The sequence below is a fragment of the Epinephelus fuscoguttatus genome, linkage group LG3 (genome assembly GCF_011397635.1).
Source record: "Epinephelus fuscoguttatus linkage group LG3, E.fuscoguttatus.final_Chr_v1".
In the NCBI taxonomy this organism is placed as follows: Eukaryota; Metazoa; Chordata; class Actinopteri; order Perciformes; family Serranidae; genus Epinephelus; species Epinephelus fuscoguttatus.
The window spans coordinates 2,975,722-2,994,659 of record NC_064754.1 but is presented as its reverse complement, the minus strand read 5'-3'; the positions used below and the strand labels follow the sequence as shown (position 1 = coordinate 2,994,659).

Genomic DNA, 18,938 nt, shown 5'->3' with positions numbered 1-18,938 from the left:
ATTGTTGTTTTGTCATTTGTTTCTCTGCAGATGGTCCAGTCGATACAAGTGCTACGCTTCCATCTCCTGGAGCTGGAGAAGGTCAGAAAAAATAAATGACCTTTGACCTTTTACTTATAGCACTTTAATATAAGCAACAAAATATAAAGTAGTAAAATTAAAGCGAAGATGGTCACTGGGCTGATAAAACAGATTTAATCCTAAAGAAAATAATACTTTTTTGTATTATATATCTGTTTATATCTATCCTCTATTTTTATCATACTCAGACCAATAAATAAAAGTAAAATTACCACAGTATAAAGGTGTAATTTGTCACTGTGGAGTCAATTTTAGATACTCTGCATACTCCTGTAGATTAATAGTGAAGTACTCCATCGTATCATATAAGCATATATGATTTTTTTAAATGCAAAAACTTGTGACTACAAGTTTTAAATAAATGTAGTGGGACAATTTTGCACATCGGTGCACAAAGTCCCACTTCTAAAATCTGCACAGCTCTTTCTGTTTAAGATTTATTATAGATAAATTTAAAAAAAAAGTTGTAATTTTACTCTATTCTATATTTATATTTATATATATATATATATATATTTTTTTTTTCTTATTTTTGCAGTCCTTTCTCTTGTGTTTATGTGAACACACCAAAGCAAATTCTGCGTATGTGGACACCTGCTTGGCCATAAACCTGATTTTGATTCTGCAATAAAAAGAATTCCCTCTGAGACGCACAGTACAGGAGTAGAACTATTAAGTAGCAGAACATGGAAATATGCAAGTGAAGTATAAGAATCAAAGTTTTGCTTGTGTGCAGTATTTGAGTAATTGTACTTAGTTACATTACACCACTGTCGACATGTACTGTATATATAAGTATATTCCTGTACATATTTCTTATGTTTACTCTTATTCTTACTCCTGTTTTATCCTGTTGATGTATATGTAGCAAACATTATTATTATTATTATAATTAGCATAATAAGAATGTTATATTTCTGGGTGTAGCTCAGTGCAGATATTTGTACTTTTGTACACAGACTCAGCACAGCGAACATAGTTTTTCCTAAGTTCTGAAGCACTAATGTTAAACATTGTTTTATTTACCATATATTACTGTTTTTTTTTTAACTTTATATTTACATACTTCTCTTTCTATGAATCACACATCAATTAATCATGAAGTGTTTCTGATCCTGATATCAGAATCTTTCTTTGCAGTGACTGTACTAACACTATTGTATTGACTGAAGGAGTACAAGTATTTAAACTTTAGGCCGATCGTTTAAAAAGAACTGGCTGTGTTAAGATATTTTTATTGTATATTTTATTTCCAGGTTCATGAGCTTTGCGATAACTTCTGTCATCGGTACATCAGCTGTCTGAAAGGGAAAATGCCCATCGATCTGGTTATAGACGACCGAGACGGAAACAAGTCAGACAGTGAGGACTTCATCAGGTCATCAGGGAACAACATGGATCAGGTGAGCTCACCGTCACTTTCTGGAAACTGATACACACCGAGATGTTTTCTGCTGCTGTCTCGTGTCAGTGTCATGACATGATGGTGTCAGATCGTACAGATACACAGAGCAGCAGGACACTACACGGTCTGAGTCAGCTCACTTATCAGTTATTATTTAATTAAATCATATATCTGATTTTCAGAAGACGTTACAGATGTTGTGTTATCTGATGCCTAAAGGGCTTTATGATTCAGACTTTTGTGCACATCTGCACATAACAACAGGTCAATTTAAGTTTCAATTACAGTTTTTATTATTAATTAATGTACTGCATGAAAAAGTTAAACAATGTTAATGATACTTTCTTAAGATAAATTCCCTGATTTGTTGAAGTTCTAAAATATCAGCAGCAAGAACACTAAACACCAGCTTATATTCTTTAATAATGATGATTAAAAGTTGTGAGGACTTAAATATAATTATATAGAAATATAAATAATAATAATAATAATGATACTATAATAACAATCTTTATAAATAAAGATCATTATATTATTGTTATTTTGCAGTGTTCACAGCTCCACCTTTTAGTGCCTGGGGTCTCATTCAGTAAAGAACACATAGGATCCATACTAAAAATGTATGTACGGAAAAGTACAAATTTCCCGTTTCAGAAATGTTCGTAAGAATGTGTCAGAGTTTCTCCCATGAACTTTTACATGGGAAGTGGTGTACTCCTCTTTCAGGCCTCGTTTTGTGCGTACACAGTGTTTATAAATGAGCCCCCAGATCTGTGTGCTAGGCACCCCAACAGAGGGGGGACTGAAAATGGGGACAGTAAGGAACGGCTCTGTTGGTACCATCCACAACTTTTCACAGAGGAAACAGAAAAAAAGCGAACTGAACTGAACTGTATCTGGCTGCTCGGTGGAAACGCGGCTGAAGCAGTGTCTACCTTCAACCCCACATTGCCACTGTGTCCACAGAGCACATGTAGGCTGAATGGGCAAACTCCCATGACCTCTCCAACAGTCCTGCAAAGGTAAAGCGCTGAGTCATTGTTCCATGACCAGGACGGAATCAACACTGCTCCTCCCAGGTCTGAGATTCGGCTATCAGTTGCAGACTCCTCTCCAGCTCCCTGAAATAAGCATTCCCAATAGTTTGAGCACACCCTCCAGTCTACCTCAAAGACCTGTGGGATATGGTTGAAGCCTCAAACTCTGCCTCCTCCACATACCCTGGTTTCTGCTTTGGCGACCAACAAAGCAGCCGCCCTTTTGCCATAACTAACACAGGAGTCCAGTAACACAGGCTCAGATGGGGAGGCCGTTCCTCCCAGTCATGCCTTTGCAGTTTTCTCCATCTTTGTCCCAAGAGCGTTGAAGTCCTTCAGCAGAACTTAAGAGTCCTTACGCTGCATCCAGGATGCCACACAGAGACTCTGAGGCTACATTCAGACTGCAGGTGGATCAGATTTATTTTTTTCGGTCAGATTCATAAAACAGATTGTCTGCACTCCTATTTGCAAATGATCAGATCTGATTTGTGTATCTAGAAATCACCAGCTTCTCTGCATGGGTTGCTGTGGAAATAACGTAGACATTCGTAACTGCATAGCTATGATGGTGAAACGGATTTCCTCTCTTCCACTGCGCTAGATGTCTCTTGATATTTGTCATGCATTTGTAGAAATACAATCAAAATCGCATTTATTAGAGACAGATATGGAGATGGACTTCTGTCTGTACTCTGCCTTCATTTCATCAGTATTTGTGTACGTTTTCTGAAAGCTTATGGATACGGACAAAACAGGGCAGTACCACTGGAGATGGTGCGGGCACTGTCGCATAGTTCAAGCAAGATACGACTGTAGGAGACGACGAAGAAATTTGAATAATGCCAGAACGTATTGGTAATAAATTCTAACATATAGGGATATATTACGAGAACAGTGAAAGAAATTCTTCGTCTACATGTCAGGATGTGTATATATAGGCTAACTGCTGTACAGACCACGGCCGTCTACAACGCTGCCTCCATTTGAAGGTGCAATATTACAACCTCCTCCACTGTCACTTCATTTGGTGTTGTGTGAAACTTTCAACTCTGCCCTCTAGTGCCATCTACTGGCTGTATCAATGCCATCATAAAGGATGCATGGAGGTATGAGGGCAGCGACGCTTACAATGTTTGAGATGGACGTATCTATTTATGTGAAGGAGAGTATAAATGAACCTTAAGGGCATTGACACATCAAGGTGATGGTCGGCTGTCGTCCTAATTGTGTCAGTGTGTCCCGCGCTGATGGAACCAGTCTGGATTGTCAGATTGGCTCAGCGTACGAGAAGAGAAACAAAAGTGAGGAACGTAAACAACTGACTAAAGTCAAGAGTGAGTGAGACCAAAACAAACTTGTTATATGAGGAAAGATTGCAGCGATTGAGCTCTTTTGCAGAAACCGTTACCAATTGCTTGTTATTCGCTAGCGCACGGTAAATATCATTTGTTCTTTCAACATCGGGTGGTGTTCTTAATGTGCTAAGTGGCTAACTAGCGTCTTGGATCTGTCCTGTCAGTCTTGAGGTTTCCCTTTTTTAAATGACAAATACAGACTACTGCCGCCTGCTGGTGTGGAGAGTTAATTCCTCTCATGCAGGCACAGAATAAAGGTGCTAGTTGGTCGTTGGCTGCAGTCTTTGTGGTGTGTGCGTGTGCAACTTTTCGCTGAAACGCAGGTGAAATGAGGTGATGCAACAGTCGGTCTTCACTGCCACTAGTTCTTTTATGTTAGTTTGGTTTATCCGGGCCTTAAGACAGCAGCACTCAGCGGGGGCTTGCATCCGCTGGTGTCTCTCACCTTGGGTGAGTCCCGCCCCTCTACAGGAGTTTGGTTGTAAAGGCAAGTCCATTCATTTATCTCTTAGGTACCGCTCCACCTCACCGCCACAGAGGTGACCTTTCACATCATAGTGCCAGCCTGTGATGCCAGGTGTCTGCACACCTTTGTGTTGAGTTAAGACTGTTTTGTTAAACTATATTATTCATGTTTGGCAGTGGTTGAAGCGGCCCTGCAGGTTTTATTAAACAAAACTGAAATGTTGAAATGCTCCCTAAAGGGAAAACAGAATATGAGCAGATAGATTTGATCGTCCAGCTGCAGGAGTCACATCTGCTGTTGGAAACCAGTCAGTTTAAAACTGCTGTGTGTTCATCTCTCTGACTACAGATCTTACACACACACACACACACACACACACACACACACACACACAGATCTTTTTTCTGTTCTCCTCATGGACTCGTGAAGACTTCTCTCTTTTCCCAGAGAAGCAGATATAATAGAGGTGAGGAGTCAGGTTGTGTCTGTTTTGCGAGGCAGCCGAGCAGGTTTTAAATCAGCCTCGCAGCGAAGCGCTCAGCCGCCACTTGTCAGGCCTTTAACCCTTTAATCACCCAGAAGTGTGAACTCCAGCAGCTTAGTGTCGGATGACCAGCAGCTCCAAAGCTCTGGTTTCATTTTCAAGTGCCTCCTCTTTGGTCAGACGATACGCTGATAATCCTCCTGGTTCTTCCTGTTTTTTAGTCTCCATCCTTTGTTACATACATGAGTTGTTTCTGCACTGATCACCTGTCAGTCAAACGGAGTGGGCGGGGCAGTGATGCTCTTTATATGTTTGCACAGGTTGACTTTCTGTAGGTGGCGCTGTTCTGACTCTGAGCTCTAAAGAAAGCAACTTAAATTATGATTTACATGATCTATTTCATGTTTCCACAGAATCAGACGGCGGTATCAGCAAACTTTTACTTTTTTTTTGTTCTTCTGTGTCCGTTAGTATTATTCTGTTCCCTCTCTAAATTTTTGCCGTGTCCCTGAATGCAGCACAGGTGGAATAGCAGCAGATTGTTGAGTTTGAGTAGGTCTCAAAGAACGCAGCTCAGCCTTGCTTCCTATTTTTCCCAGTGGCCACTCGCAGCATTGCAGTGAAAAAATCCCCTGCAACCCAAAAAGCATTTTCCCCATAGACCACCATTATAAAAGAAACATCTGTAAAATTGTTGACAGGACACCTCAAACTGCAAACAAGGTCAGTTATGACTCTATAATTAATTTTATGATCCATGGAGGTTTTATATTTGTAAAACTTTGCTCGCGCAGAGTCAAGAAATTTAAAAATCATTGCCATACCATCACAATGTAAAATCTGTAGGCCCTGACACACCAAGCTAACAGCTGGCCATTGGTCAATGTTGAGCTGTAGGGTAGCATCTGTTCCCTTAGTTGGTACGATGTGTCTGGCATCGTTGCCCCTTATTGGCCCCCATCAGAAGAGCAGCTGATATGTGTTTCCTAAATTGGAAGCGAGTAAGGCTCATACACAACAAACCAACTTCAAAGAACTAGCGGCCACAAAAGCTAACTGTTGCGTCGCCTCATATCACCTGTGTCTCAGCTAAAAAAGTTGCACGTGAAAACACCGCAAAGACTACAGCTGATGTTCAACTAGCACATATGCTCTGCACCAGCTCGAGAGGACATAACTCTCCACACCAAGAGGTGGCGGTAGTCTGTATTCATCATTCAAAAAGGGAAACAGGAAAACTGTCTCGTCGCTAGTTAGCCAGTTAGCACATTAACAACACAATCTACTGTTGAAAGAACAGAGTTTCTTTACTGTGCACCAGTGAACAATAACACAAACCATCATGAAATATTTTGCTAAAGAGCTCAGTGGATTAAAAAAAAATGATCTTACATTATATAACAAGTTAAGTTTGGTCTCACTCCCTCTTGACTTTAGCTCTTTGTTTACCTTCCTCACTTCTGTTCTTCTTCTCGTGCGCCGAGCTGAACTGCCAATCAGAGTGATTTCATTCACCAACGGGCTCCGCAGTCACTGACGCCAATTCAACATACTAAGATAACAAAAAAAGAAAAGCAGACGGGCATCGACAAGAGGAACACCACGCCCACTATGGCGACAGACGCTCACCAAGCGTTGACTAACGGCTGGCGGTTGGCTTGGTGTGTCAGGACTTCAGGCTCTGATTTGAGCTGGATCTGTGTGGTTACAAGATCAACCAGACAGCATAAACACCCTTCTTTCTACGCTACAGTATTCATCTGTTAACCTGAGTGATGTCATTATGTGAACTATGTCTGACTGGCTTCGTCTCTGCAGATATCATGGAGCAGAGATCATGACGACGCAGCATCGATCCGGTCGGCCGGGACGCCGGGACCATCCAGCGGCGGACACACGTCTCACAGCGGCGACAACAGCAGCGAACAAGGTGAGATTACTGACAGAGCTTCACATCCATCAGCCATCATCCATGTTTGTGTGTTTTTTGTATGTTTTACAAATTTACATGAACTCTGTGAACACCAGAGGTGGAACAAGGGTCCAGATCCTTTACTTAAGTAAAAGTACTAATACCACACTGTAAAAATACTTCACTACAAGTACAAGTTCTGCATCTGCAAAACATGTCATCTGTTTGGTCGTTTGTTACCAGCCGGCTGCCTTTGTGTCAAACAAAGACGAGTTTGCATGACCTCACCCACCAGTGGGAGCGTTTATTGCTCAGGTGCAGCGCAGTGCATTCTGGTAGTTGTAGGTTTTTTACCTCTTGAGCAAAAGCAAATGCCACAACCCCTTTTCTGTGTTTTGTCTGGTCATGTAGATACTCGCCTAAATGTTTATTAGCGGACAGCCCCTTGAGATGAACCATCTGGTTTTAGAGGGGGTCCAACACACTTTATTACAACAGACACAATCACAACATAAAACATACATACATGGCTGTCATTTACTGACCCAACCCCACATCATTCCCATAAGCCCACACACCTGCACGTAATAAAAGTGAATAGTATAGTATATAAAGTAATAAAAGTAGTAGCATGCCTCACAATACAAGCAGGCAGGAAGACATCACCATCAGAAACAGTGACATGATGTTTCAAGGAAGAATAATAACAAGTTTTTAAAGAGGAGCAGTGAGTTGACTGTTCTTATGTTGATGGGCAAATGAGTCCAGTCAGAGGGAGCTTTGAATTTGAAGCCGTGTCTGCCAGTTTCTTCATTAATTTTGGGAATTGAGAAATAAGGTTGTTAAGTATGTCTCAGTGAGTATGGAGATATATACGGAGTCAGGTCTTGTTTTTATGTAGCGCCACTTTCAAAAGTATTTGCATCTTTCTACTGCACAGACAGCTCAGTTTTAGTAAAAGGCCAAATTTGAAATATTTCTCTAACTACAGTACTTGAGTAAATTTGCCTCCGCGTGTGTGTGTGTGTGTGTGTGTGTGAGGGTTTATGAAGGGTGGCAGAGGATAGCTGACATGTTGGACTCGATGTGAGTTATAAAATAAAGGGAGACGGCTGAGAAAAAGAGGGAGTGAGAGAGTGATGAAGGCTGACATACGATGTGAGCTTTGAGTGGAGCTGAAAGAAAGAGAGCTTTATGTCCTGGAACACACACACACACACACACACACACACACACACAAAGGGAAATAGAAATAACACGGCGTGCAGTGAATACACATACACTGAAACATGCAGTAACAGAATTCATACACATTTGTAGTTTAAACACGTAGAATTTCACAGTATACACACACATAAACAGACCTCCTGTAATGTCTCTATCCACTTTTATTTCAAATTGATTTTGAAAAATTCAAAATGGAAATCCAGAAATTAGAGAAAAAATGCCTCAGTATTCCCACAATTTCTTTTTGCTTAAAGCCGCTACAAGGAACTTTTAACTGGATATGCAAAAGTCTCTGGTTTCTGCTGATGTCTGTGCGTGACCTACAACAGCAAATGAGACCATCGGTGTGAAGATAAGCTATTTCTATACAGTGTATATCCATACCTTCAGGAAACTGTCTCCGGGTCCGCCCCAGGTCGCTTCCAGGACGAAGCGATTTACGGCACTCAGACGGCACACGTCATCTTACCTAGCTGCTTACATTTATAGTGACTCTTATAAATAGTCGCTATTCCTCCTCCTCGACCCGACGTCCGCGGGGAGTGAAAATAGCAGCAATCATCGGGTAAAAGTTCTGTGAAAGCACTGGACTCACCAACAGTCAGCCACGTCTCAGTCACACAGAGAAAATCCAATCCTCGGGAAGTCAGGAAATCCTTCAGGATAAACGTTTTGTTCGCTAGCGATCTAGCATTTACCAGCCCAATCCTGGCAGGAGCCGGCGGGTCCACGGCGTTAGCTGTCCGGGGAGCCACACACAGAGAGCGCAGGTTGCGCAGATTCACCCCGTGCCAGCGGGGACGAGGAGAGCAGGGGCCGCGGGGCTGGAACACCTCATCCGGGCCGACGACAGGTACCAGCCAGGTGTCGACAGGGTCCAGCGAGTGCCGAGAAATAAAGAGGCGAGGCACCGCTCCATACTCAGTCCAAGAAGTCGTGGAAGTGCTCGCCAAACAGGCCTTCAGCCTTACCAGCCGACCGCTGCATTTACCCCGGTGGCGGTGGCGCTTACGCCGGAGAGGTGGAGCTGGGGCGCGGCAGAGGTGAGCTGGGATCCCCGATAGGAGTGGGGGCAAAGTTTTCCTGTCTTGATGTTTCATTCATCCCCAAAACAAACACATGCACGAGGCAGGTAAGCGTCTTTACAACAATACGTGCTAGAGCTCATGGGAAATGTAGGCTTCATTCCGGCAAAACACTACCGCTTTTGTTCACAGGGTCGCCAAAATCAACTCAAAATGAAAGTTCCTTGTAGGGGCTTTAATTTTAATACCAGTCTTTAGCACACAAGATAAAACCTGGGTAGTGATCTTGATAGTAATACATGTGTTGTATTGTTTGTGCAAGAGTTATATATTGAGTAAAAAAGACAAATCTTGTAGGACTCTGGGGAGAAACAAACACAGTGCACAGCATTAGGATGGCATCATGTCTCTGTCCACACTTTAAGTCCAACTTTAGTCCCAGTTAGTCAATCCTGTTTGCAATCGAAAATAATATCTTAGTGGTGTTTAACTTTGATGTTAATTTTATTGAAAGGAAGGAGAAGAAGATCTTTGGAGAAATATCAGAGATGCTGCTTTACAGTGTCTGTGTTTGACAGTTGAGTCTGCAGAGAGACGACGTAATAGACTTGTTGTGGAAACTGTAGCTCACAAGTTAAGCAGCAGATTTGAAGAATAAGGAGCGAGTTCTTCATTGTGCTGCAGCTAATTAGCCTTCTGTTAGTTAGCTTGTCTCTGGTGATGTTTGTTTGATGGCTCGTTGAACAAGCTATGCAGATTTGGCTTAAAATGAAGGGTCCTATTCAAACAATCTATTGCATATGATCTAAAGTGCATGTTGCAAGTGCATTAAAGGTGTGACCAATTACACTTTTCCCAGTTATACTGTGCACAATCTGGGCGCACAGTAAGGCGCAAGGCACAAAGGGGTTGTAGTTAGTCCTTAAGTCCAATTAGCCTGTAAAAATAATGGACGTAGCTACAGTGACGTCACCCACTGGATGTGGACTCCCATTTTGAAGCCTCGACTTTGGGTTTTCATCTGTCGCCATCTTTTTTGGTGCCAGAAGTGACCATATTTGGGAAAGAGGGTGGAGCTGTGGAGGAGCGAAGGGTGGATCCTGACTGAGATGCAGAGGACGTTATTAGCAGACAGCCTGTCGCTCGAAAGCAGCTACGCCCTTAATTATGTGTCACGTTAAGACTTAATAAAATGTAACGGTTGAATTATATAAACATTCACCCCCTGTACAGTTGTTAATGTTGAAATTAGCTATAGAGTCCAAAACAGTTCTTGTACCAGGCTGTAAACGTGTATTTCTGCTTTAAAGTTGGACACTTGAGTTTGGGCGTCTATGGGGATTGACTGGATTTTGGAGCCACCCTCATGTGGCCATTAGAGGAACTGCAGTTTTTGGCACTTCCACGTTGGCTTTATTTTTCAGCCTCGTCGGTTGCCACTTGAATAATACACGCTAAATGCAGTTCCACTTTAAACACTACACACACACACACACACACACACTCAGGAGCTCTGGCTTCATGCTGCTGCTCTCAGTCCAGCCTGTTCTGTTAGCATGCATCTGTTAGCGGGCCAACTGAAACAGGTCCTGTGGTTTCTCTATGTGCTGCCCACATTTACAGGTTCACACCGGTGTGTGTGTGTGGGGGGGGGCTGCCGGGTTCACCTGAGAGTTTGACCTTCACAAAAAGGCTGCGTTTGATTTCCAAAGAGATTTTCTTAATCAAGCATTTACAATCCCAACATGCATCAGTCCTACTAGTGTGCTGGACTTCAGCTCTTTTAGGCTGTTTTTTTTCCAAGCTAGTTTCTGTTTCACAAACTTCAGCCAGACAATGTTTTTTCTCGTTAACAGTTTCTTTCCCTGCTTTTTCTGGAAACAAACATGTTCCTGAGGTTTTCTGCTTCGTCTATGATTAATGACTATCTACTGCTGCGCTCGACAGAAGCATCTTTTAGCCAGAGACTGCAGTTATTTCATGAACTTTTAACAACTCTGTTGAGGCTTTGACAGAATGCCTACAGCATAATGGGAGCTGTAGCTGTTAAATGCTAATGTCATATAATCATTGTTTTTAGCCACGATGGCAGCACGTCTCCAGAGGTGGCAAAATCGGCCTGTTAGTTGGTCGATCACTGTGGTGCAGACTAAAATATCTCAACATGTTCTTGATGGATTGAGATGAAATTTTTATGCAGACATTCATGATCCCCAGAGACTTTTTATCTAGCGCCGCCATTTGATTGACATTTGTGTTTGTGTTTTTTTAAGTGAAACATCTTGGTAACTGTAGTGTGGCTTGAAATGTTTCCTGTCGGAGCTGTCTAATCAGTGAAAAACAAACAAAATCAGCAACTTGTGCAGCAACTGTCTGATTCTCATGTTGCTTGTTGGATATGAAGCTGTCGTTACTTTAGTCAGGGATAACGAAATCTGCATGAGAGAGATCAAGTCAGTGTCCAACTCCGGGTGTTTTGGAGCACAGTCTGTGAAACTAAAGACAAACTGTGTCACACCTCCATTTGGAAACAAATCTGCTTCATCAGAATGTTCACTCTGACTGGATGTATCAGCGTCCAGACCTCAAGCTGCTTCAGTTCGCTCTCTGTTGGCTGGTAGATCTTTAAACATCACTTACACACAGCCAGCTCCTCAGTTGACCTCCGCGACAGAGCCAAATGTGGTTAATAAGAGATTTCTTTGACGTTACTGAAAAACCTCAGTTCAGCAGGACGTCAGATGACATCTGCTAACTGTAGGCTAATTCAGAAGCCACAGCCAAACTCCACAGCATATTTGGCCGGTGCTCGGTGTTAATTTGCCATCCTGGAGAAGATAAACAGAGAAACATGTACACTGCATAGAACACCATAATGCTGTCACTCTGAGTGGGCTTTCTCTGTCGGTGAATGTGTACTGAAGAAAGAGGGAAATACGCTTGTTTGCTTTCTTTCCAAGAGGGAGATGAAAGGATCAATAACAGCTGCCAGGATGTGGTTAGCCTAGCTTAGCATAAAAGCAGCTAACTGAGCTTGATCCAAAGTTCAAAAATACACCTAACAGCCGTTCTACAGCTCACTGATTCACACACTATCTTGTTTCTTTAATCCGTACACAAACAGAAATGTAAAAAGACAGTTTGTGGTTTTAAGGGGGAGTTACTTACTGGAACTTTTTCTTAACACACAGTGTATCCATCGGCCCAACACTTTGTGCATCCTCTCCAGTCATAGCAGGAGCATGCATGTCTTGGGTCTGGTCTCCATACAGGCATGATGGTACCTAACAAATCCGAAGAGGTCTCTTCTTCTCCAAAAGAAATGTACCCGGTGAAAACATGTGACAAATCAGTGTTTCTTCTACCCTGTTTGGCATGTCACAGACGGGCCGCCCACTCAGCAACTTCTTATCCAGACGTTTAGGAGGTTTTTATGGGGAGCTGAATTATCTGCAGAGATCTCTCCAGAACAAACGGACACAGTAATTAAAAACACTGAATCACAGTTTCATTTTAAAAAGTCTTGGTTTTCTGATGTTGCTCATCGCTGAGGGGCTGCCAGCTACATAGTGGCTGATCTACCACTGTAGAAACAGTTGATTCTAAGGTAACGAAAACACAATGATTTTTATTTTGAGCCGATTATACACTGAAGAAAACATACTTATTATGTCATACTTCTGCCAATGTATCCCCCTAAACCCTACACACTGGAACTTTAAGTAAAAGTGATAACACAGTGTAGAAGTGCGTTGTCACAAGTAAAAGTTCTGCATTCAAATTCATATGAAATTAAAAGTATATTAGCATCAATATAAAGTACCAAAATTAAAAGTAATGATTATGCAGAATACATGTCAGAATAATATCTATATTATCAGCTGATTATAATTAGTGAAAGTATCACTAATGTTGGAGCTGGTGAAGGTGGCGCTAATTTCAACTACTTTATAGATCTTAATTTAAAATAATACAATTTTTTTGTTAGTTTATTTATATTTTATATTTATATGAATCTGCAAAGTAACTGTGTATATATATATATATATATATATATATATACACACATACATACAGTGGTGGAAAAAAGTTTTCGGACACCCCATGCATTTGTGAAATATTGCATTAAGAATCACTCTTAGGTCTTCAAGTGCAATTTCTTTTAGTACAGTCACAGCCAAAATACTAAATAAATCCTAAAAAAGCCATTAAAAACTTAAAATTGATTGATTCCATAAAAATACATAAGAAATTTTGAGCATTGGGTCATTTTGGTACCAGTGATGAAGGTCGTTCTTTTTATTAAAAGACACAATTTTTGTTGCCAAGCTTCGTGTCTACATAAAGCCAGCACATTTGAAAGTTCTTCAGACACAAAAATGGCTAAAACAAGGAACCTAACCTAACCTAAACACGCCTGAAGATAAAGATTCTCAGCCAGGAAGGGTACAGCTGCCGCCAGATAGCCAGGAAGTGCAGATGCAGTCCTTCAGCAGTTGGATACACTCTACAGAAATACAGAAACCAACAGCTTGGAAGACAAACCAAGATCTGGGCGCCCAAGGGTTTCTTCAGCAAGAAATGACCGCATCCTGATCCGCATGTGCAGGCAAAACCGCGAATGACATCACAGGAGCTTCAGCAGCAGTGGTCAAGCCAAACTGGTGTCCAGTGTTCCACCCGCACTGTACGTGGCCGACTTTTAGATCATGGCTTAAGGTCCTACAAGGCTATCAAGAAGCCCCTGATCAATGAGAGACAGAGGTTAGCCCGGCGTCGTTGGGCCCAGGCACACAAGAACTGGACAGCCAGGAACTGGAAGAAGATTTTGTGGTCAGATGAGTCCAGTTTCCAGCTTTATCTTCCTCCTACTAATGTGAGGGTACGCAGAAGGCCAGGCCAGCATGTACAGTACCTACTGTCAAGCATGGTGGAGGCAGTATCATGGTTTGGGGATGCATGAGTGCTGCTGGTGTTGGTCATCTCACTGTCTGTGATGGCACATTGAACTCTACATTGTACCATTCTCCAAACCCACATGCTCCTTCTGCGCGTGCACTGTTCCGTCGAGGTAAAAACTGGATGTTTCAACAAGATAATGCCCTTGCCACACATCCAAGGCCAGTAGAACTTGGCTGCAGGAGCACAGTATCCAGGTCTTAGAGTGGCCAGCTCAATCCCCGGACATGAGCCCCATTGAAAATCTGTGGTGGATTATCAAAAGGTCTGTTTCAAAGCATAAACCAAAGAATTTAGAAGAATTAAAAGCAGTAATTCAAGAAGAATGGGACAAGATTACCCCTCAACAGTGTGAAAGGCTCGTGGGGAACATGCCAGCCAGGATTAGAGCTCTACTACGTGCCAGTGGCAGGACTACTAAATATTAATTTGATGATGTGATGGTTTATTTATTTTTTGTTCAGTTTTGAACACATTCTCTGTTATTTGTTGACTTTGATACCGACAATGTTGAGAACTGACATATTGAAACTGTCAAGAATTTAGTTTTGTTAGTTTTTCTTGTGAACAATAAACAAAACAATATAATTTGTATTTGTTTGTATCTGTCTAATGCAGCCACACCTTTTGAAACACAAAAAAGATTTTGCCACAAATATTTCATGAGAATATTTGAGATTGTGTAAAATTTTAAGGGTGTCCGAAAACTTTTTTCCACCACCACAGACTGTCTGCAAGGTGTCACTACTGTCTGAGTCAGATCCAACCCTCGCTCCTCCACAGCTCCACCCTCCCATTCAAATAAGGTCACTGGCTCCTAATAACCAAGATGGCAATGGTCAAAATGCCGAACTTGAGGGTTCGGCATTTTGGCAGTTACATCCATTATTTTGCACAGTTTATAAGTAAAACGTACAATAATGCCTTCAACATTGAGAATAGTAGAGGTATAAGTGCATAAAATGGAAATACTTAAGTAAAGTACAAATACCTCAGAATTAGTAGTTACATTCTACCACAGAAGGACGAACTACAAAACGTCCAATCAGATATCCTCAGATTCTACAGCTGTGCAGGTGAAGGCAGTGAAGTGAACCAAAATAAATCCCACACTTTTAAGATTCAGTGGTGCAGTGTTTTGTTTATGACTACAACGGTGAAGCTTTCAGAAGGAGTCAGAACTTGCTTAGGTTTATGGATGGTTGTCGTAGAGCGTTATATGACCAAAAAGCTTTGTCCACATACTTTAGTGTCCTTGTGATCTGGTTCTGTCTCTCCTGGTTTGGGCCCCTCAGTTCCAGTGAAGGGAAATCTTAATGCTGCAGCACGCAGTGATATTTTAGACAGTAGAGTTCTTCCAGCTTTGTGTCAACAGTTTGTGTCATCCCCATAAAGAAATGTGTTTATGTTGTGGAAGAACTTGACTGGCCTGCACAGAGCTCTGACTTCAACTTCCAGCACCTTTGGGATGAACTGGAACACAGTCTATGAGCCAGACGTGATCACCCATCGTCAGTGTTGGACCTCACTAATGCTCTGGTGCAGCCGGGTTCAAACATCTGGTGGAGAGCCTGAAACCAGATGAGTGGAGGCCTGTGTTCCAGCGTCCACATACTTTTGGCCATACGGTGTATCTAGAGCCCCTCCAGCCTGCTATGTGTCTTTAAAATCTCTCAGCTGGATACGTTCAGTTTCATCTCAGTCCTTCGGTCTCGGTGTTTTTATTCCAGGTCTGACCTCAGCAGTGAGGTCACCGTTATTAGAGCGTTGGATTGGCTTTTATTCATCTGACCCCTCCCACCGTCGCCAGCAGAGGAGAAATGGTCTGTAGTGGAAATGTGGTGGAAAATAAAGACTCTCTCCTTCTCCCTCTCTCCAGTGAGCGTTCCTCCAACAGACCACGGATAATAAAATTTTGTACAAACAGTTCTTAAAAAGCGCAGCGATGGAGGAGGCAGGCAGGCGGCACGACTCGACGGCTTCATGCGTTTGTTTTTCTCTATGTCACATGTGCAGAGCAGACAGAGATTCATCATGTGGTGCAAACAGAACACAATGACTGCTGGGAGAACACTTGATGTTCCTCTGGCAAACTTTTTTTTGGCATGTTTAAAGTGCATTTAGCAAAGATTTGGTGGAGTGAAACCTCCTGAGTCGCAGAGTGTAGTGGATATACTCACTCAGTTTTTCTTGATTTACAACAAAAAGACACCTGAACATGAAACTGCAGCTGCAGCGTCCCACCATCAAAGTGTTTTATCAGCCGGTTGTTTTAATAATGATAATAATAATACACCAGATTTATGTAGCGCTTTTCAGGACAGATCCTAGCAGGCCCTAATTGTTCATTCTCATTGGCTGGGAGATAAAGATCCACGCGCCTTCTTCGAGAGGACATTCTCATTTTAATGCTTCTAGATACTGCTCTGGTTTCCCGCCAAAAGTCCTTGTAGTTATAGTTTTATTTCCAACGTCCTGCCTTTTTTTTTTATGCCTCCGTGCCTGCGACAGCCGTGGCTGGAGGCATTATGATTTTAGGTTGTCCGTCCCATTCTCATGGACACAGTATCTCAGGAACGCCTTGAGACAATTTAAAAAGTCCACGTAGACTCAAGGATGAATTAGGATGATTAGATTTTTGTAGGTCATAGGTCAAAAGTCACTGTGACCTCATCTCGAGAGATTTTTTTCAGATTTGGCACAAACGTTCACCTGGACTCAACGATGAACTGATTAGAATTTGGTTGTCAAAGGTCACTGTGACCTTGCGTCAGTCTCACTCTCGTGAATGCAATATCTTAAAAAGTCCTTTAAGAAGTTTCCTCAAATTTGGCACAAACATCAACTTGGACGAATTTGATTTTGGCGGTTTAAAGTCAACGTTCACTGTGACAACACACAATATGCCTCTTCAGACGCTCATGATAGCAACATTTCACACAAATATCTAATGGGATAAAATGATGATGTGATGATATTTTGTATCCAAAAGGTCAAAGGTCAACTTCACTGTGACATCATAATGTTCTGCACAAAACACTTTTTTGGCCATTACTCCACGCCATATCTCAGGAACAGAAGGAGAGACAAAACTGGGGACATTAATCTTTGGTGTCCACCTTGAAACTGCTGATTGTGAAGATCTTTTGTGCTGCCGGGTTGAAGATGTGTGTGAAGCGTCCATGTTTTGAAAGACATGGATGTAAACTTAATGGGTTTGCGGTGCCATAGAACCACAAGGCGATAATTAAATAAAGTTTTACACATTTTCAATCTTTCATGAATAATAATCTAAACAGAAATGCCAGAAACTTAAAGACTAAATAAAAATATTGCAATAATATTACTGTTGGCCAGCATGTTCTCACAGGCAGAAAAAAACAGCGGCTAGTCAGAGGCCCTCAGCGTCAGATACTGATGCACATTGCAGTCTTTAGTGTCTGTATGAAATGCACAGAGCTTACAACCAACTTCAGTGTAACCCCATCCACTTGGTTATTAAATGGTCAGAGCAACAGGCGCAGTATAAAGAACAAAAAAATCTGCTTAGGACACGGGGAGGTGGATGGGTCCAACACGCACAGGACTTTGACTCAGGAGACTGTTCAGGTCCCGTCACATGACTAGGGATGTAACGATTACTGATATTACGGTAAATCTCAGTTAATTTTCACACGGTAAGAATTACTGTTTATGTTTAAATTAATTGCATTATTGCGGTGGATTATCAGGATATGTAATAACAGCCTCATTCAAGTCTCGCGATGCAGGTGCTACGTGAATGCGTAGCATGTGTAAACACAAAATGAAAACATGGCGGAGTGGTGGTGATAGCGACACTCAGGACATTTTCCCCCCAAATAAACGCACAAAGTCTGAGGTCTGGGCGTACTTTGGGTTTCTGAAGAATGCCGAGGGACAGCTGGTGGAGGACAACTATCCTGTGTGCAGAACAAGCAGAAAGAAAGTTGCTGCGAAGGGTAGCAACACTACAAATCTGCTGGCTCATCTCCGTGTCCATCGTCCACAACTTTACAGCCAATGCAAGTTATGCTATGCAAACATCAGTTATTGTGTGAGGGACTTCGGTTTACTGAGATTGTCATAATGTGTAACTCTCGACGTATACGGGACATTTGAGCCGTATCTGTCCTCCTAAACGGCAACTAGGTTTTCTGTTTTCATTTAAGACACTTAGGAGCTACTAGCTGAGTAGCTAATAGCCGTATTAGCAGCTATGTTGCTAACGTTAAGTGTTTCAAAACGAAACAGAGCTGTAAACACTGAGTGGAGCCGACAGAATATAAACCGACGTAACGTAACGCTAATTGAGATCAACTATGATTGAATCACTGTGATTATGGTTACTGTATGGCGAGCTAGAATCGATATAGACAGCCAGTTATGCTTTCTCGACATAAGCTCAAGGAAACAACATAAAACGCTGTCATGTTAACCTTTGACCGAGAGCACGCACTCCTTTTCTCATACAGGTAATCCTCTGACTCACATGCACACTTCTAGTGTGTGAATTATTTGTGTAATGATGACCATTGCCCTTAGGGTGTTCTTGGTTTCTCCTGCACATTTGTGATATCTATTCTATATATTGTACGTCTTTTGTTCTACTCTTGCATTGTTTTGTTTAATATATATTGTTCCTCTCGTGCTAATAAATAAATAATTAATATATAAATTGTTTACATATTTTGCTGACTGTTAAGATGCACCAGACAGATAAGCTTTGCTTGTAATGTGTTTACATATTTTGTTAATTTAAAATAAAATTTTCTGTTGCTGTGCCAATCCCTTGCCCCTTTAATGTGAAAGTTTCATTTTCATATAAGATTTTGGCTGTTAACATTTTAGTATGATAAGGAAGTTACAAGATTTAGTGAAGTTATTTCAATGTATCTATTTTTTTGACATTTTACAGCGCTTAAAAAAATATCGCAATATTATCGTTTACCGCAATAATGTGGTC

General features: G+C 41.7%; 1 protein-coding gene across 1 annotated transcript in view; it reads left to right on the top strand.

The window, feature by feature from the left end:
- The window catches only part of meis1a (Meis homeobox 1 a), a 76,103-nt gene that overhangs the window by 10,956 nt on the left and 46,209 nt on the right, over positions 1 to 18,938 (top strand). The window contains exons 5-7 of the mRNA XM_049572556.1: positions 31 to 81; positions 1,338 to 1,484; positions 6,650 to 6,761. Coding sequence (XP_049428513.1) covers positions 31 to 81; positions 1,338 to 1,484; positions 6,650 to 6,761 — 310 coding nt within the window. The remainder of the gene's footprint in view (positions 1 to 30; positions 82 to 1,337; positions 1,485 to 6,649; positions 6,762 to 18,938) is intronic.